Source organism: Mus caroli, chromosome 7, assembly GCF_900094665.2.
Source record: "Mus caroli chromosome 7, CAROLI_EIJ_v1.1, whole genome shotgun sequence".
Lineage (NCBI taxonomy): Eukaryota > Metazoa > Chordata > Mammalia > Rodentia > Muridae > Mus > Mus caroli.
This window is the reverse complement of record NC_034576.1, coordinates 136,103,444-136,124,016: the sequence shown is the minus strand read 5'-3', so window position 1 is coordinate 136,124,016 and position 20,573 is coordinate 136,103,444. Positions and strand designations below refer to the sequence as shown.

The 20,573-nt window shown below is 47.6% G+C and overlaps 1 protein-coding gene across 1 annotated transcript in view; it reads left to right on the top strand.

Annotated features, from left to right (window-relative positions):
* Positions 1-20,573, top strand: part of Adam12 (ADAM metallopeptidase domain 12) — a 337,673-nt gene that overhangs the window by 288,853 nt on the left and 28,247 nt on the right. Inside the window, exons 13-18 of the mRNA XM_021167906.2 lie at positions 703-792; positions 2,445-2,640; positions 12,652-12,760; positions 12,865-13,063; positions 15,948-16,025; positions 19,497-19,605. Of these exons, the coding sequence (XP_021023565.1) occupies positions 703-792; positions 2,445-2,640; positions 12,652-12,760; positions 12,865-13,063; positions 15,948-16,025; positions 19,497-19,605 (781 nt within the window). The remainder of the gene's footprint in view (positions 1-702; positions 793-2,444; positions 2,641-12,651; positions 12,761-12,864; positions 13,064-15,947; positions 16,026-19,496; positions 19,606-20,573) is intronic.

Genomic DNA, 20,573 nt, shown 5'->3' with positions numbered 1-20,573 from the left:
GGAGAGAGAGGGGGGGAATGAACAAGGGATGAGTAAAAATAAGAGAAAATGAGGACTCTTGGTGCTAACATCCTCCAGTCTCATTCTGACATCCAGTCCTCTTCCCAGAATGCACTAGGTCAAACACCTGCCTTTGCTAAACAAGGGTTTCTTCCTCATTCACCTGGCTAGACCACAGGGACCTAGCCTGAATTTTTCCTCAGTTCATCTGCATACCCTAAATCAAAGGTAGACCACCACCCCCGCCCCCATGTTTTAAACAAATATTGCAGACAAGTACTGTACCACTGAGCTGTACACCCCCCATCCCTCTCAGAATGGTTCATTCTTGAAGGTCACATCTATGCATCTGTTTTTAAATGAGCAATTTCCAAGTCCTTCAATGATTCTGGAACAGTTCATTACAACACGCCCTTCAGGAGGAATCCCCTGGAAACCCCAATGTGCTGCTGATCTGAGATGCTCCCAGCTTCCCCAGACCTCCTCCTGAGAAGGCTACATGAGTGCTCCTGGTAACGCCTTACCTGGTGGTTCACTTAATAGACATTTTGCTCTTGTGCCAAGGGAAACGGTTCTGGGGCAGGTTTCCATCTCAGGGTCTGGGTGACCTTATCCTTGGCTGTCATTTGGGTTGTGGACATTTTCATTCTGAGAGCCACCACCTCATAAGACCCTTCAAATGGACCCCATTCCCCTCCTCAGGAATGCACGAATCGCTGCTGTAACGCTACCACCTGTACTCTGAAGCCAGATGCTGTGTGCGCGCACGGGCAGTGCTGTGAAGACTGTCAGGTGAGTTCAGCTTAGCCTGAGGTGGCCGACAGTCTGGGTGGCTCCAGTCAGGTGCCATCGGAGCAGTAGGGTGGACGGGTTCCCCAACTTCATCCCATCCTGAGGAGCTACCCTTTCACCACCTTGCTGCTCTGTTAATCATCTGACCTGGTAAAAATGCACATTTTAATTGCTAATTCTCTGTGATAAATTGTCTGTGGGCTAAAAATTAATAGGACTGAGAAACCCAAGCTCAACCTTAATGCGTCATTTATGCAAATAAGGGTCTTAGCTCCATGAGGAGAACAACAGGAGGAGAACCTGGCGCTATCCCGGTCGCTCAGCTTCATGCCAGGTTTACCTGCCTGACACCAATGTCTGGCATCAGGCAGGTAGCAGAGAATCTATGCTGATGGTTTCGAGGCTGTCTGTACCAACAGAAAGTGCAGGCCATCCTGAGTGCCAGAGTGGCAGTTTCCCGGCTCGCTGTTTATGCTGCTATCTCTGTTCTTGCTTAGGCATTTCCACCACCATTAATCCTGTTTATTTCGAATACATGTCTGACGGGGGGGAGAGGCCTGAGCATTAGCGGCTCCCGGGATAGACTTTTATGCCTTTATACTTAAGCATCGGATCTTGGCACAAAGATTGCAGGAAACTCCCTGTTATCCACCCCACCCAAGCACATCATTTAGAAGTGTGTTATAATGATATGTATTTGGCCTCTCCTGATGTTCACTAAGTTCTGAGGAATGCTGTAAGAAGTGAGCACCCCCATGTGCCCAGTTACTAGTGCAGGAGAGTGCCAGGAAGGGGATAAGAGAAGGTGAGAGCAGCCAAGCCTACACTCAAGATGTCACGAGGAAGAAGGGACATGTGCTGATGCCCAACGACCATCCACTTGTGTAGCTTTCAAGCCATTCCTTTCAGGCTTTACACCTTCCAGGAGTTGGCAGGTGAATCTACACTGCAGCCTTTGGGAGTCTGCATGCCACCAAGCAAGCCTGGGGACTCGGTGTCCTTGATTATGTAGCTCAGACAAGCCACCCTGAACCTTAACTTCTCCAGCTGCAAAAGAGGAGATGCTAGTCAGAGGTCTAACAGACCTCACTTGGTAGCCACTCTCATGGCTGTTGCCACTTCCTGGTGCTCATCCCCACCCTCCTCCTACCCTCCCCCGCCCCCGCCCCCGCCCCTGCCCCCGCCCCACTCCAGATTTTCCAGCAAAGTCAGAGAGGGCCCCAGTTCTTTAATGAGTTGACAGCTTACCACTGCTGTTGGGCTTCTGATCTTGCTGATTTTTCTACCTCCCCAGCAAATGCCTAAGGATAAGGACAAGTGTCAACATAAAATATGTGATAGTGTCAGCAACCTGAGAAAAGTCCACCTCTTCAACATATAAGAGCCATCTTGTCTACTCCTTGGAGAACCCTATTGTTACCTGTTGTTCCCACATGAGCTGTTCTTGGTTCCCCACACAGCCTCGTAACACAAATAGAAACCACGCAAAACCATTTTAAAAGATCTCTCATCATCAGAGGGGATGGCTTTGAAATCCCCACCTGTTTGTGTGACTGTAGTAGGCCTGCTAGATTCTGCCCCAGGAGAGCAACTGAAGGATGCTCCCTTCTACTTGGTACAATGTGCTATATAAGGCACCTTGTTCGTTTCAGCTGAAGCCTCCAGGAACTGCATGCAGGGGCTCCAGCAACTCCTGTGACCTCCCAGAATTCTGCACAGGGACCGCCCCTCACTGTCCAGCCAATGTGTACCTACATGATGGCCACCCGTGTCAGGGCGTGGATGGTTACTGCTACAACGGCATCTGCCAGACCCATGAGCAGCAGTGTGTCACGCTCTGGGGACCAGGTAGGTGGCCTCTCCCAGCTCTATGAGGGACACTGGAGAAGGATGCTTTAAGCGCAAGAGTCTGTCTTTGCTCCTTGAAGGAGGATTCATCCTCGAGTGCCCATTCTGTTCCGCAAAGACGCTCAAACCCTGAGACAGGAGGTCTGCTTCTGCAGGAGGCAGGGCTAAGATTTAAGCTCGGTCACCTGGTCACGGTGACCCAGCATCTAGGTGTACCTCCCGTGAGCAAATGAGGCCTTGATCGAAAGTCTCATTAAGGTTCTAAAAATAATAATAATAATAGATTAAAGCTTGAGGGGAAAACCCTTCCTGTATGTCTCTGCCAGGGCTCCACCCTGAAGTCAGCTCCAGGCTCTCTTATGGCAGCCTAGACACTGGAGTCTCACTGTTTCAGAGCCTCACTACTGCAGAGTCTCCCAGACCCCCAGGCCTCACCACCTGGGGGATCTCACTATCCAGGGCCCTCACCCACCTCTGGAAGCCTCACTACGGCATAGGGGATTTATGACTAGGAGACCACCCCAGGGAGGGTCCCATTACCTGGAAACCATTCTGGATCTGCTCCATTTACAGCTCTCGGGATCCTGGCTAGGAATTCCACTGGGAATGTTTCCTGAGTGTATTGCAGTTCTTTCTTTCCACTGTGCTTGGCAGAGGCCTTACTTAAGGCTGGGAGATGACCTCAGACCTGGCCAGAGGCCCCGGTGCCAGCAAGGCCACTATGGTCAGCCAGACTGAGACCTAGGGCTGAGCCAGCTCTTGGAGAAACTGGAGAGTTTCTGCAAGGTTCTGGTTTCCAAAGGGAGTCAATCAAGGCAGAAAACGATGACTAAACACAGAAGTCTGGTTTTAACTGCCACGTGGGTACAACGCCCAGACCTGGAGAGTCCTCAATGCGCAGCAATGATGCCCCTTGCTTGGAGCTTTCTGAGGAAGAAGAATGTGTGGGATGGACACAGTCGCTCCCATAAGTGGATGTGCTGAGAGATGTAGAACAAAGAGCCCTGAGACCCCCCTTGTCCTTCACATTTCCTCTTTAGAGGCTTAGTGCTGGCTGGTCCTCTTACCTGATGCCCATGAGATCGTTCAGACAAAGCAAGGTACCACTGTTACAGTGACAAGCACTAAAAAGACACTCATTATACCAGTATCAAATGGTCATAGGATTCTGAATGGATCTCAGACACCTTTTAGGCAAGCATGGTCACTTTAGACAGGGGCTACTACAACAGACCTCAGACATCTCTAATGGGCCTCCATTTCCAGCCCTTCTATAGGCGAGAAGCACTTATCTCGGGTTACAGTGGCTGTTCTGGTACTCCCTTTATGGGAGCTGTCCTTGGCCAGCGCACCCAGCCCTCTGAGCTTTTTCAGTGCCCAGCTATGCTTTAAGACCTGGCCCCAGCACCAGAATGAGCTCAGATGGAACAGCACAGTGTTCCCCACGCCACTGTGCTATGTAACTCGGCTGGCTGTCATGGTGACCAAAGCAGGTATTGATCAAGGGAAAATAAATTTAAAAAGAGGGGGAGACAGATAGACAGGCAGGCAGGCAGACAGACAGAGATTGAGAACAGTGGGGCTAGGAGATGGCTCAGTCAGTAAAGTACTGGCCAAACAAACATGAAGACCTGAGTCCTGATATATATTTACATATGCATACATACACACACACACACACACACACACACACACACACACACAGAAAAAGCTGACATGGCAGCACAAGACTGTAGTCCCTGCTGTGAGGACACAGAGACAGAGGACCCCTAAAGTTTACTTTAGCCAGCCTTCCCAGTCACCAAGCCCCTATATATGAGAGAACCTGTCTCAAAAATTAGAGAAAGAAGTGACAGAGGAAGACAGCCAATGTCGACCTCTGATATCACATGCATATGCAAGGGGAGGGCCAGGGAGTGGAAAGGAGTGTGGACAGAGACAGAGAGGGGTGCACACTAAATATGCAGAAGCCAGTCTGATTGACAGATGAGCTTCTCAAAAGCCAGAGCATCAGCCTTCTTGAATGTCCCACATCATGGTGGCTGAAGCTGAAACCTGGCAGCTTTTATAATCTGCATCCCAGAGAACCCCACCCCCACCAGCACTTAGCTTCTCTCTCCCAGCTACCTTCTCAGTGGTGGCTGGGAATGATTTGACCCAGGTGCAGTGAAGTCACCAGGAGTGGTTCTTTGCACAGAGCACTGAAGAAATCAGATTGGCCAGGTCTGGGGATCTACCTCAGGCAGGGACTCTCTGGGTTTCAATGTAGCCCCCACTGACCTTTCTCAACACAGATCATAAAAGAATATCCTCAGAAGAGAGGAGACCCAGAAGGCCTCCAGCTGTGGCCATGACTTCTTGGAACTCCTACCTCCCCTTGCAATACAGCGTGGCCCTTTCCCTCCATTTTGGTGGGACTACCTGGCTTTTCAATTAAAGACACTATGTGTGTTCCCTGTGTCCATAGCCTTAGTGGCCCAGGACAGGACAAGTCACAACATACAATTCTGTAGATCAGAGTCCTCAGATCTGAGTGCTAGCAGGACATAGCACATCCAGAGACTCTCAGGGAGAGCGTTGTCTTGCTGACTTTTCCAGCATTCAGAGGTTGCCTGTGCTCTTGACTCTTGGTCCCCCCTCCTTCAAGGCCAGCAATGCAGCAACAGTCTGTCTGTCCATGTTCTCTGACCTCTGCTTCTGTAGTCTGATTATGCCCTTCCTGTCTCCCTTGTAAGTATTTATGTGATTATATTAGGCCCACCCAAGTCTCTATCTTTATATCTCTCCACCTTAAGCTCTAATGTAATCATCTCTGGAAAGTCCCTTTTGTCGTATAAGGTCCAGACTGATATGGTCCAGACTGGGGAGGATAGACTTGTATTGAACAACTACTCAAGACTCCTTCAAAAAGCTCCTGAACCTTCTTGTAGCTAGTATTTTATATGCCTGTCTTAATTAGGGTTTTATTGCTGTAAAGAGACACCATGACCACTATAATTCTTATAAAGGAAAACATTTAATTGGTCCTGGCTTACAGTTTCAAGAGGTTTAGTCCATTATCATCTTTCTGGGAAGCATGACAGTATGCAGGCAGACATGGTGCAGGAGGAGCCAAGAGTTCTACATCTTGATCTGCAGACAGCAGCAGGAGACTGTGTGCCACACTACACATAGCTTGAGCATAAGAGACCTCAAAACCCACCCCAACAGTGAGACACTTGCTCCAACAAGGCCAAACCTCCTAATAGTGCCACTCCCTATGAGCCCAGCATTCACACACTTGAGTCTATGGAGGCCATTTCTATTCAAACCACCACACCACACCACACCATGCACATAACATCATGAATGGAGCCCATACTCTTCTATGTAATAGAATACATGGAGGACCCGTCCTGGCGCTCAGCACCATGTAGATCTAAATCAAATCAATGCCATGTAAGTGTGCTCTCAAGAGATGCTCACGTCTTTGAGGCTTGTAGAAAAGGCTCTGAGAGGGCAGGACAATGGGTAAGATGTGGAGGGGACAGGAGAGACAGCTTGGGGACAGGAGAGACAGCTTGGATTGGGGTTCAGAGTAGCCAAGTTGAAGTAATCTGAGAGAAACTGCCGTACAGTAGCCATCTGGAAGAGGCTACTAGTGTTTCCAGCATCCAGGATGGGGTAGAGGGAACCCAGGGGTGACAGGGCCAAAGCAGGAAGTCCAGGGAGTTCTGTCTATACAGAACTGTGACTTGGACGGCAGCAGAGATTCTCATCTGCCGTTCATTCTCTGGTTTGTTAAACATTTGCTGATGTCCTGCTGGGTGGAAGACGCTGACACAAGAGCCTGCTGTGCCAGAGGAACATACTTTCTCTGGTCCCAGCATGCTTTGCTCAGGATGTGACTCCCTCAATGCCCCATCCTCTCTACCACTACTCCTAAGCCCTGCCCTGGGTGGATGTAGTCCCAGGGGCAGAGGTGACTTCCTGGGCTGGGACCCTGGCCAGCCAGATGTGCTGGACTGGTTGGTTCAAATGAACTTTCCATGATTCAGGAAGGAAGCCTTTGTCCAGGATACATTTACAGTGTCTCATCTTCCTACTTAGCAGCAAGAGCCCAGATCTGGACCATGTTGTGTAGGGGGCCATTGAAGACCTCCAGGGAAGGGGGGGGTCACTCAGAATTCTATAACTCCTCGAGTTGTTGCTTGGACAGCTATGCCCTTCACACCCAGTGACCTGTCCAAGTTGTTGAGTCATACTGAATTCTCTGGTTACACCTAGGATGTCTGGTACTCATGCTTCGGAGCTGGCGACCCAACGCTGACCGGATAAAGCCCTTCCTTCCAGAGAACTATTCCCTTCAGAGATGGGCTTTTCTCAGTCCGGCATTAGATGTCAATAGAATACTCCTGCTTCCAGGTCTCCCTAAAAGTAAAGCCATAGAAAATTCAAAACACATGCCTGCGACTCTCAAGGGGCCCTGTGAAGAACTTTCAGAATACCTCCTGTGGGTTTGTTCCTTTAGTCATTTTTTAGTCTTATTATTGATATTGTTGAAGAACTTCCTCTAGCTGGGACAGTTTTTTTTCCCAACCACATCTGTGTTGGAAAGTGCATGCACACACACGCACACACACACACACACAGGAGCACAAGTCAACAGAAGTTGACAGCAAGCTGCATCCTCAGCCACTTTCTAACCACTCTATTTTCTGACACAGTCTCTCATGAACCCGAACACTGATCTGGCTAGAGCAACAGCCAGTGAGTTCCCCGGATCTTCTTGTCTCTACTTCCCATTGCTGGGATCTCAGGAATGTTCTGCCAGGCCCAGGTTTTTGTTTTTTTAACATGGGTGCTAGAGATCTGTACTCAGGTTCTCATGCTTGTACCGCACTTTGCCCACTGAGCTGTCTCCCTAGCCCAGCGTCTCAAGATTTTAGATGTTGGTTATTCTAGACATAAACGTTGTCTGCATTGAGCGTCTTATCCCCAGTTCAGTCTTAATGTTCGGGAAGACCCTCTCGGCATGGCATGACCTTGACTCCTGCTAAAAGAGAGCTGGGATAGCTCTTCGGGCGGCAGGTTAACTTTCAGCAGTGTTGTTTGCCAGACTCTCTAGCATAGCGACGGTGAACATCACTTGTCAATACACTTCATAGGTGTGTTATGTAATCGTCACGTGCCAAAAGTCACTGATCTCCCTTGGAGAGGTCCCCAAACATGTAATTATCAATATTACCACCCATCAGAACCTACTGCCATTTGATTTATGCCATGTCACCTGGTCAAAGGGGTTTTATGGGCTGGTAAATATCCAATGTTTATCTATAAGGCTGAGGCTGGTTTATACGAGCTTGTTTCCTTGAAATCCACTGGGCCCTTATCCATACTGATCACCTAGAGTAACTACCATTTACAGAAAGAAAAGATGCAGGAAGAAAGAAAGTCACAGGAAGAAAAGATATTCTGCCAAGAGGTATATTGCCGGGGAATCAAGAGGATCTTGTCCTACTGTGTAAGAAGCAAATGATAGAATTGGTTCATTTAGACTCCATTTCCTGAGAAAAGCAAAGGCCAACTTGGAGAGAACAGAAGGGCAGATGCCATCTGCTTATGCCAATGCCTTTGTCTGTAGATTTAAGTGACAGGGAGCTGACAGAGAGAGGGGGGAGTCAAGAGGCCTGAAGTAGAGCAGTGTGTTTGCAGAGGATCATCTTAAGGAGAGGCTCAGGATGAGCAAACCAGGGGCTTCATTCAAAACGTTATCATCTTCATTGTCTTCTCAAAGGACATCATGACACTGAGAACTTCCAGACTCCGTTGCAAGTGTGAGCCTCAGCGCTCAAAGCCAAAGCTGGCGATTAAAATGCTGAGCAGTTTCAAGGCTCCCTCCAAGAGGCTGTTTTATCTCCTGCTAGAGGCTGAGCACTGAGTGTTCCGTTATTAAGAACTCAAAGGCCTTAATGGATGCAGCACTGGAGCGATAAGAAAACTGTTGCCTTTCTGTCCTTGAGATAGATGTGCAATCTCTCACCTTCATGAAGACACACAGCCCAGAACTTTTAAGTACAGCAACTTTGAGCCCACATGTCTGCCTTTGCAGTGTCTTACAACTGGATAGACAAGACTTATGCTTTTCAAATTCTAGACCATTCTGCCTCGACGATAAACACCAGCTGGCAGCTGACATACAATAGCCTCGCAGAACACTAGCATGTAGTTGTCCTGATGGACTAGTGAGAGATTGAGAGCATCGGCTAAGAAGGCCATCTGTGACTTGGTTTCCTTTTCGTGCCTTTCCTTTGGTGACAGGTCCTCTGAAAGTCAAGCTGCATTCCATTACAATCCCCCTGCTTCTGAGTTTTTGAACTTGGACTTCATCTCTGAGGGAACGGCTATTTATCTTTCCCAAAAGCAAAGCCTCAGACTTTGAGTGACTTATACAGGGTGGCACAGCAGCACTTCATGTGATGCCAAGGAACAAGAGAACATCCACAGCTATAAACACAACACTGAGATGTGTCCGGGTGCTTCATTTGCAGAGAACAACTGGCAGCCTCTGGGAGTGTTAGAGACAGGAGGCTGCCCCGGTGGCATTTTGTTCAGTTTTTCATAATACAATGCTGTTTGTAGTCAGTGGGGAAAAAAAGTAAGATAAAATACAAGTAAGTTTCATGAGAGAAAGAGGATAAGAAGAAAGGATCCTAACCAGCCTCCACAGGGAAGGAGAACTGGAAGAAGGTCCTGAGGGAGCCCGCACCCTAGATCCATAAAACATACTGGTTGATTTAGACCATGTACCTGCATTGACTCTATTGTGTAACCTGAGAGATAGACTGCTCTGGCCAGAAAGGAGTCTTAGTGTCCATCCTTCTGCCATCACATTGGAAAGTCAGCAATACCTGGCCATGTAAAATGGCCATTCTAGATGGAAAACGTATTGGAAGCAGGAGTATGATAGAAACACTGGGCACAACCATCAAACGCTCTCACGTCTTCTACCTTGCATCTCATTGTTAAAAAAGCAGAGTTTGCTTCAAATAGTCAGGGGAAATCTCTCTCCACTGGCTCTCCTGTATAAAGAAGTTACTCCATAGAAGGGTGTAGCTGGTGAGCTACACTAGTAGGACACTAGAGGGACAGGGAGCAGTGTTAAGAGGTCCCCATGAGCTCTAACTGGGAACATATTGGACCCAGAAAGTAGCCCAGAACCCTGCATAGCATCAGCCTACAACCTAATATTGGGAATAGCCAAAGGAGGAATGAAAATTGGGCAAACTTTCAACTGTGTGCATCACTGTAAGTTTGATTCGAATTAATCTTTAGCCTTGAAATATCTGTTTCTTGTGAGGGATCTCTCCTCACAGCCCAAAGACTCTACAGTAGGAAACACTAGGCAATTGGATGAGGACCAACATTTCACACAGAGCTCTGCTACTTCCCTCCCTGCCTTCCTGTCCCACCCAGCACCATCCAGTTAAAAGAGCAGCTTCAGGGTACCGATGGGAATTGCCAGTCCCTGGCTGCTGGAGGACGGAGGAGGTAAAATACCCCATCGTGCTCTCCATAGACAGGAACACAGAAAGGATACAGGGTTGTTGCATAGCCCCGGCCTGTGCCACAGTCAGGCAGCTCTATCCTGTCTCCCAGTTGACAGTGGTAGAGGAAGTCATGCCTTGCTCCCATCTGCACGTCAGTTCCCTTTGCCTCTTCACAAGCCATTGCTGCGCTCATGGACAGACGTGTCCTGGCTACACGTGTGTCAACAGCAAACAGTAACACAGTCTCCCGCTCCTCATCACTTCCTGGAAGAGACACACAGTTAGCCTCGGGATGCTGGGCGGTTCAAGGTGCTGGAGAGAGCATTTTATTGGCCGAATTACATGAAGCTTGTTACTTCAGAAACTGCCATCTCTTTACAAGTCACTTTAGGGCGTAGGTAGCATGTTTGTGTGTTTATATGCATGTTTCTGTGCCCGTGGGCAAGATATCCAGTGGTATCCACAATCTTTATTTTCTAAGAAACATTCTCCCTAAACCTGGACTTCAGCAACTCAGCTAGACTGACTGTCCAGCAAGCTCCAAGAATCTTCCTATCTCTGCCTTCTCAGCACTGAGATTGTAGGTGCACATTGCTGTGCCTGGCTTTGTACAGGGACTCTAGAGATCTGAACTCAGGTCCTGGAAAGCACTTTAGCAACCACGTCTCCAGTCCCCTCTCTAAAATTCATCTTTTCGGTTGTTTTAAATTTTTTCCTTTCTTTCTTTCCTGGGATAAGAAGAGTCAACAAAAAGGCTTGAAACTGTCCAGTGCCTCTCTGCAATATGGCACAGTTGGAGGGAAATCCCTCTGGGTGTGCACAGACTCTCTGGGGGAGTTACCCAGATGGTCACTATCTAAGAAGGAAGTGAGGAACAGCTGGCATCATAGGCAGTCAAGCAATTCATCAGGAAAGGGTCAGTGGACACAGAACCAAGTGAAGGAGATTGAGTCTGTGGTAGAAAAGGAAGATGCCGTGGAGACAAAGTGCCTGTCTTTTTCTGCAGCAGAGCATTGGTTCTGACTTGGACTGGCATACCTGAACAAGGAGCCTCAGACGGCCTGTCTAAAATGCTTAAGAGGCATAAAGAAAGGTATTGTGGGGTGGCACACACCTTTTATCCCAGCACTTGTGAGGCAGAGGCAGGTGGATCTCTGTGAGTTCTAAAGCAGTCTGGTCTACAGAGTGAGTTCCAGGACATTCAGATCTACGTAGTGAGACCATGACTCAAAACAGAAGAAACAGAAGGTCTGGAAGGGAGAGGCTAGGACAGAGGTCAAGGCCAGGCACAGGCCTACTCACATGGAAAGAGGGTAGCAATGGTGTGTGCTTTTGCTGTTAAATGAGGTGACCATTTCTGCTAGGAGCTGATAAGGGTCCAGCACAGGTTAAGGAACAATGGGTGTGATTGAGGAGGAGGAAGAAAGGAGCCCTGGCCATGGACCAAATCTGATTGAACTCTAGATTGTATTGTCATCTTGGAGGGCTAACAGAGAGACTCCCTGGAGTTGGGAGCAGAGAACACAGGGCATGTCTGGACTTTGGGAAGTCACCTCCTAGTCACTGAAAATGCTGTGAAGGGACGTGTCCAAATCAGATGCTGATGTGAAAGGGAAGGCAGGCCAAGACCACGTGGCCAGGCACGGTTTGATCTGCCCTATTCTCCTGACTCCCTCGCTATTCCCAGAAGATACTGTTATGACTGAACTACAAGAGCCCTCTGAAGCTTTGGTTCTGCAGCTCTCAATCATGTGCTCCCCTTTCCTGCCTAAAAGATGTGGTTTTTAAAATGCCCACTTCTTGGGTCCTCTGTGTGCTGTGACTCCACCACCACCATCACTACCAGGGCATCTCCTTCTATGCACAGTGACTATTGGGTGTTATAAAGCTATGGCCTGTGAGAACAATCTCGGCAGAAATGACCATTCATTCACTAAAGCCAGGGCTTATTCTTGGAGCTCTGTAGGACTGAAAACAAAGGGTTTCTGACTCCTTTACTCTCCCCTTGATCTCACCCCCCTACACACACACACACACACACACACACACACACACACACACACACACTAGTCATTACTACTCCTTGGAGCCTGCCTAGCTTGCCTTTTCTCACCGGAACTGTGTGGGATGTTGCTACAGAAAGTAGCTTCCCCTGGTCTGCAGCCAACCAGCCAACTCCTTCCTGCTCTTGACCTGAGTGGATTGCACAGCCAAGCCTAATCTCTTGAGAGTCCACACATACCTTGGGTCACGCTTCTCAGCCTACAATACAGAACACCGAGTGGGCTTGCTCTGAGCGGAGCCAGGAGAGAATGCCAGCTGTAGATCCTTCCAGGTTTGCACCAGCCCACTCCTGAGCCAGCTGGGTACTGTGTGCCACTAAACATGGAATATTCCTTCCCTCTCCCCACCCCCAGCCTGGTGCTGCTTAGAAAAAGTCAGAAACGATGATGAGGGAGGTGCCATTGTGCTTCTGTTCCAGGTGCTAAACCAGCTCCTGGCATCTGCTTTGAGCGAGTCAATTCTGCAGGAGATCCTTATGGTAACTGTGGCAAAGACTCCAAGAGCGCCTTCGTCAAATGTGAGCTGAGGTACGAGGCCACACCCCCTGCCACAATGGCACTGCGCCTGCTCACATAGTGGTCACTGCTCCACACTGCCCTTATTCTGAGCTTGTCTATTCTTACCCCTCCAGAGATGCCAAGTGTGGAAAAATCCAGTGTCAAGGTGGTGCAAGCCGACCCGTCATTGGTACCAACGCTGTTTCCATAGAAACAAATATCCCACAGCAGGAAGGAGGTCGGATTCTGTGCCGGGGGACCCATGTGTACTTGGGTGATGACATGCCAGACCCAGGGCTTGTGCTTGCAGGAACAAAGTGTGCAGAAGGAAAAGTAAGTCCCCCAGTTCTCACTTGCATCTTCATGTAAGTCTGGAGCAAAGCCCACTGGAAGAGCCTGCTTAGGAACTAGGGGATGAGCTCAGCCGATCTTCCTAAAACTGCTCGGGAGTTTGGTCTCTGGGATCCAACTCTAGAAGCAAAAGTACCTAGAAGAAAAAAGTCAGTGAAGCTGGGGTCCCAGTCTGACCATTGAGATGCAGATGTGGGGACAGTGGTTTGTTTGTTTGTTTGTTTGTTTTACCCTTGTATTCAGGAGGGCTGCCTGCCAGGAAGTGACTTCCTAAAGAAACACAACTGTGGAGCTTCTTGCTCTGGGGACAGATGTGCCAGAGCTCTTGGGAACTTTTCTCACCTGGTCAAAATGAGGAAGTCAGATGCATCCTTTAGAGACTATAGAGAAAAGAGGAACAGAGGAGGGGATGGAATCAGCAGAGAGGCGGGGGAATCCTTTGGGAGAACAGGGAAGAGGAAGGCTGAAATGGTTTGAGAGTTAAAAGCAAGTTCAGAACTTTTAAAGAAACTAGGGTTTTTATGTTCTGCCACATTGGTTTATATATATGCACGTGTGCAGGTGTGTCAGGGCAGGTGCACATAAATATGTGTGCACTTGTGCATTGATTATGTGTGTGTGCATAAGCATATGCATGTGTGGTGTATGTGAAAGTCTATATGTGTGCATGGTGTGTGTGTGTGTGTGTGTGCGCAAGAGTGTGCATGGCTGCACTCATGAGCCCCATGGACAATCTTAACTACATTCCTTTAAGCATTTCTTCCTTTCTCCCCCACCCCCCGTCCCCCACCCCTGCTTTGAGACAGGGTCCAGCTCTCCTGCCTGGACTGCACAGACTCCACAAACTGAGCTCCCACTCCGGTCTCTGTTTTGCTTTTGTTTGTCTTTCCATCAAATTTTCCATCAGATTAAATGATAGCAAATGAATTCAATGTTTCAAGGGAAAAAAAATGATAAGCCATCTGGCATTTTTAGGGCTCATTTTTCCCAGGATCGTGAAGTCCCTCTCAGAGGTCATGATGAGGAAAGAGCCCAAGGTCTTCCTCACAAAACCCTGGGGGCCGAAATGCCCTCTCCACATGGCTCCCATGTGTCCTCAGCCACAGACACTCTTTCTTCATTTTTTAAAATTATGTTTCTTTTTTTTTCTGTGTATGAGTGTTTTGCTTACATGTATGTCTGTGCACCACATACATGCCTGGTGCCCACAGAAGCCAGAAAAAGACATTAGATCCCCAGGACTGGAGTTTTATACACTTATAAACCACCATATGGGGGCTGAGAATCAAACCTGAGTCCTCGGGAAGAACAGCCAGTGCTCTTAACTGCTGAGCCACCATCTCTCCAACCCTAGACATGCTCTTTGAAGAAGATTCCACATTCTTCTGATCCACCCAAGGACATTAGCGTCTGTTCGGGCCTTGACGTTATAGAACATATAACATATAACACCCATTTCGTAATCTACAGTCTGAGAAGCCAGGGCTGCCTTATTCAAGCGCTGGAATCCCAAGATTGCTGCTGCACATACAGGTGTCTTTGACCTTGCCAATAGGATCAAGACTACACAGGGCCCTCCCAGCAGAATCCTTCTGTGTTCGGTGCCCTCCCCGGAGCTTCGTTTTCCTTGCATGTGTGTGGGTGTGTGTTCTTGTGTGTGAGGATATGTGTGTGTGCACATGCATGACAGTCTCTCACCTGCTTGGAACTTGCCAAGTAGGCCAGACTGGCTGAACAGTTTGCACTTCCTGTTCGTACTTCCCCAGCTGTAGGATCACAAGCACACACCACCCTACTCCACTGTTTATGTAGGCTCTGGGGCTCTAACTCAGGCCCTCCTGACTATAGGGCAAGCACTTAACTGACAGAATCATCTCCCAGCCCCTGGGGTTTCCTTACCAATGAAGATGCACCAGTCTCCCCCTCCCCTGACCCCTGCTATTGTTTTCTCTGAAGAGCATTCACCATCCCTTCTGCAAACTGAGATGGCCACCTGCCCATGGGAAGGCTGTACTTACTGAAGCTGCTCTGTATCCTAAGCCGTGACGTCTTCTTCCTTTCTCTTTACCCACCTGTATGTAGAGTTCTGGGAGAGAAAGATGCTGAGCACTGCTGAAGTGGCAGCCACTTCCAACTGGCCAAGGCCGTTCAGCAAATCTGAATGGAGCCTCTGCAGTGCCTGGATAAGCAGGACCCTGGGGAGCTTTCCTGTCAGTGCGCTGTGTCACCAGTGACCCAAAGCCATGAAAAGAGACTCATGAGAAAATCAGTTATAATTTCTCACTTCTAGAACTCTCTTAAATGGCACTAAACATAAAGATCTCAATACTGTTCACACTGGACAAAGTGTCGAGTCACACCCCAGGAGCTGTGTCTGACCAAGAAATAGAAGTTAACCTGCTCCGTCCCTGCTCACAGAAATGAGAGCCTGCTCCAAGTTTTCCTGGCTTTCTCTTTCATGTCTGTGCATGGAGGGTATTCAAGGATGTGTCCGCATTTGTTGCAGCCTCCAGTCTCTTTTGGTGACAGCCACCTTGTTTCTTAAGACAGGCTCTCTCACTGGAACCCAGGCTCACCTACTAGGTTAGGATGGCCGGCCAGGAAGCTCCAGAGATCTACCAACTCCAAAAGCCCCCTATGCCCACACCACCACACTCGGGTTTTTGGTTTGGGTTTGAGGTTTTTGTTTGGTTGTTTGGGTTTTTTGGTTTTAACATGGGCTCTGGATCCCTAGGTTTGCACAGCAAATACTTTACCAACTGAGCCATCTCTCCTCAAGCCTCCTGCTTTCTCTCTCTGCTTTCTCTCCTGCCCGTGTGAGGGAGGGGAGCGGAGGTGCTGAGCCCGTGCTGTGTGTCTCCCACAGATCTGCCTCAATCGACGATGTCAGAATATTAGTGTCTTCGGCGTTCACAAGTGCGCCATGCAGTGCCACGGCCGAGGGGTGAGTACGTCAGCTTCCTCTTCCCAGCCTGCCCACAGTCAGCCAAGAGGTCTTAAATGTTCAGATGTATCCATTTTATGTGCTTGAATATTTTGCCTACATGTATGTGTGTGTGTGCCTGGTGCCCACAGAGGCCAGAGAGAGGGCCGGATTCCCTGGAACTAGAATTAGGGATGGTTGTGCGCTACCATAGATGCTAAGAATCAAACTCGGGACTTCTACAAGAGCATCAAGTGCTCTTAACCGCTGAGCCATCTCTCCAGCCCCTGCTTAACACCACAGAAGTCGGTGAGTGCCTTCTCAATGTTCTCTTCCAGAGGCATTAACTGTCTCTGACCTTTATGTAGCAGGAGAAATGTCACTTTCATTTAACAAAGAAAATCAGATTGAGAGGTAATTATCTTTTGAATTAACATTCTGCAATATAAAGAAATAATTTTGTCATCTTCAAAGTAATTTCAGAGCTAACCTTGCCTCACAAAGGGCTCACATTAGCATTTCAAGCAGGGTCGTCCCTCTGGCTCCCAACAGCCCAAACTCCTGCTCCACCAAGAAACTTTCAAGAAGGATAAAAATGAGGATATCAGATCTACCGACCACTTGTTCTTGAACGCCCTTGCCATGGGTTTTGACCACCACATGCTGCCAAGTTCAGGGAAGCTTTAGGCAAGGACTCTAATTATTCGAAACGTAATTTATTTTTTCCTGATGCAGTTAATTTTTTTCCAATGGGATGGTATTAATCTTGATTAGCCGCACCAATGGCTCATTTGTCCTCCGGAAGCCTTTTCTACAGAAAACGTGCTCTCAATTGTATTTTTAGAATATCTAGACACTTGAGATTATGGGGGTTCTTTGTAAAATCACCACCACGCTGTAACCATGATAGATCGCCAGACTGCCTCAGACAGGCATGTTGATGTTGTGTACAGCTGACTCAGTATCAAATGGATTCTCTTCATGTCTTCATTGAATTATAGATTTCTTTCTAATGGCAATGGATGAACTAGCCTGGCCCTTTTGATTTTACTAGTGAGGCCAAGGTCAATGTAGTAGTGAGGATGTATGTGTCCATAGTAACCTTGCTGGCCCAGAGAAAGTAGAACAAGGGCCTCTTTCTCTGGTATCTATAGGTCTCTTGTACACGTTGGCAAACTCTAAAGACTGTATTTTCCAGAACAGCCAGCTAGGACTTAGTATAATGGTTAATCTTGATTGTTAACTTTCTGAGATCTAGAGTCTCCTGGGAAATGAGCTTCTAGGGATGCCTGTGGAAGATTATCTTGACTAGGTTACTTGAGGTGAAAAAAGCTGCCCAGTGTGGGTGGCATCATTCCCTAGGCTGGAATCCCAAACTGTATAAAAAGGAAAAAAGTGAGCTGAGCACAGCATTCACGGCTCCCAAACTCTTGATATGAATGTGAGGTAACTGCCTGCTTCAAGCTACTATCACCATGATTCCATATTTTGGTAGGCTTGGAACTGTGAGCCAAAATAAACCATTTCTCCTTTACATTTTTTTTTCCTTTCAGAGTAATTTATTACAACATCAGAAAAGAAGCTAAGACATTTTAGTAACAAGTAGTTTAGCTGCAATCCCTCTATGATGAGACCAGGCTTACCACCAGTACTTCCAAGAAGGGAATCTAGATAGCAATTTCCTGCCTCAAGCTAAGACCACACCAGGCAGGGGGTGAGCCTCATAGATGGTTTGCCACATATGCAGGATGTACCATAGACACTAGAGAGCTGTCTGTCCTACTAGCTCTTGACCAGCCCATGTTATGTGGACACACCATCCCTGCCATATGAACCTCAGTCTCATCACTAAAAGTCCTGGGTTAGTCTATTCCTTTAAAACCATTAGAAAAACATCTGTAACCCAGTGATCACAGGTGTTCTGTAAAAGAAAGTCCTGATTAATAGGAGTGTCCTAGAAAGCTCATCCCTGCTTCTCACAGGCTTTGTTGACTGCTGGCCTCCACAGATGAAAGCAACTGGACAAGTGATTGGATTCTTCACAAAAGCCAGTTAGATCAGGGAGCCACCACAAGCAAGACAACAGACTGTCAATGTCTTGTTTGCCTCCCATTATTCAGGCATATATTTGGCCCCAGTGTTTTTATGCAGGGTCCTGGAGTTGGTTCAATAGTTCCACCGACTTCCATACAACAAGCCACCCAGAAAGTCATCACCTGTGACTTACAGTGTTTAAGTGGAAGGGAAGTATACATACCAGACAACCGTCTGGGATCATAGTCCTTGATGTAGGCAACTCTTTCCAGTTATCCTACCACTATCCCCTCCCACTCTCACTCCCACCCCCAAATTTTATCAGATGGACCTTTATCTAAGGCCCCCAAAGCTCAGCCTACTTAACATAAAACAAGACATATACACTCCTGTGACTCCGTTGGTAGAGTGTTCATCTAGCATGTACAAAGTCCCAAGTGTGATCCCAAGTACCTCATAAAGTAGATGTGGTGGGACATACCTATAATCTCTTAGCATTCAGAAGGTAGATGCAGGAGAATCATAAATTCAAAGTCTTTCCTGCCCATATAGCTAGTTTAGGGCCAATCTTGGATACATGAGACCCTGTCTCAAAATATAAAAATGAAAAAGAATATATAATTTATATATACTTATATATAATAATTTATGTATGTGTGTATTTATAATAATTTGTGTTTATAATAATTGTATATGAATATATATTAAAATATAAATTAAAAAATTTAAAAGTGGTCTTCACACTCAAAATCAATTGGTTCATATCCAGTTGGGTAAGTTATATAAACATCAATAGTGAATCCAAGCAGAAGAACTACCATGAGTGACCCTTGTCAAGTAGACTCCTGGGTCCTTACATAGGAACTCTGGTCTCCTATTAGGGTGCATTATCCAGGAACATCAAGGGCAAAGGCACCCTCTACTGCCATCTTCTTCTTAAGTAAGAATTTTACTGTCTGCCTATTGTGACTAGGAGGCAGGTAATGGCCACAGAGGGCTAAAAGAGTGGGCATTTGGGGATAGGAGTAGGCTCACAGAAATGTTAGCAGACCCCTGTGAACTTCCATGGACATTAAAAGACAGAAGCCCAGCAATAGGCCTACTCCCCCATCCCAGCCTGCTGGAGTCCTCTCTGAATCTCCTGTCTGAAAGAGACAGGTCTGTACCATAGTGGTCTGATCCTGGGTCCCTCCTTATCATCAAGAAGGTAACTCCACAGCTTTCCAGGGTTGAAAAAGAAATGAGACCAGGTAAGGGAGCTGGGTCCCCACAGCAGCTTCCTCAGCTCTTCTGGCTCTACCCAACTCACTGACGGTGCTATTTGGAGCTGATTCTTAGGGAAGTGTTGTATTTACTGAGTCTACGTGTGTTGCTGAGGGACTCTAGCAGAGTATCCTTGTTTTTGTGTGTCCTAACCCTGTCCCCTCTGGATGTTTTTCTCCACTTCTGCCCCTGAAGGTATGTAACAACAGGAAGAATTGCCACTGTGAAGCCCACTGGGCTCCTCCCTTCTGTGACAAGTTTGGCTTTGGAGGAAGCACGGACAGTGGTCCCATCAGGCAAGCAGGTAAATGTGGCCCCAGCATCCCAGAAAGTAGATGATGGACTACTGGGAGCTGTGGATATTGGACAGGCTTCCTCACTGTGGGACCCTGAGTGTCTCTGTTCCAGCCTGAAGCTTGCAGGTTCTAAATGTTATTGTCCTCGCCGGCCTTCCCTTTCCTTTGGTCCTGATCCTGTTCAATGCAGCTGAGGTGCTGAGCTGGCTATTTTCTCTCCCTGGGACACTTTTCTCCATGGTGAGCTGCCAAATATGTACTGAATGTCACTGTCATTTCAAAGGACTTTGTAAAGGGTAGGTAGCTCTTGTGTACTGCCACTTCAGTGCAAAACTCTGATCAGAGGAATGATAAATAGCATGAGGGTGGGGAGGGGAACAAGCAAGAAAAACATCAAAAGTATGACAGCTACCTCTTAATAAAAAAGATGGTTTGCACTGCGGAGCTAAGGGTGGTAACATCAGTAAAGTGCTTGTACTTGAATGTGGGTCTACAGAACCCACCTAAGGTGTTAAGCATGGTGGTGCATGCTTGCAATTCAGAACTAGGGAAGGAAGAGAGAAGACCATCTCCGGGGCTTGCTGGCTAACCAGTCTAGCCAAACTGGGGAGCTCTAAGTTCAGAGAGAGACCCTGTCTCCAAAACATGGTGCAAGATAGCTGATCTCAGCCTCTCGCTTCCACATACACCCACACGTGTAGACACACACCACACAGGAGAAAGAGCAGCAGTCAGAGCAGTTGTCACATTCATGGTAGCTGTTTGCATTGAGCAGTTGGTTGTGGGCAGATAGGATGCTAATTAGTGTGCACTCTGCCATCTGCTCTTTACATAGTTCTACAAATAGATATTTTTTAAAATTGAAATATAATTACATCATTTTCCTCCTTCCTTTCCATTCCTTCCCTGGGATCCCTGATCCAAGAGAGAGAGAGAGAGAGAGAGAGAGAGAGAGAGAGAGAGAGAGAGAGAGAGA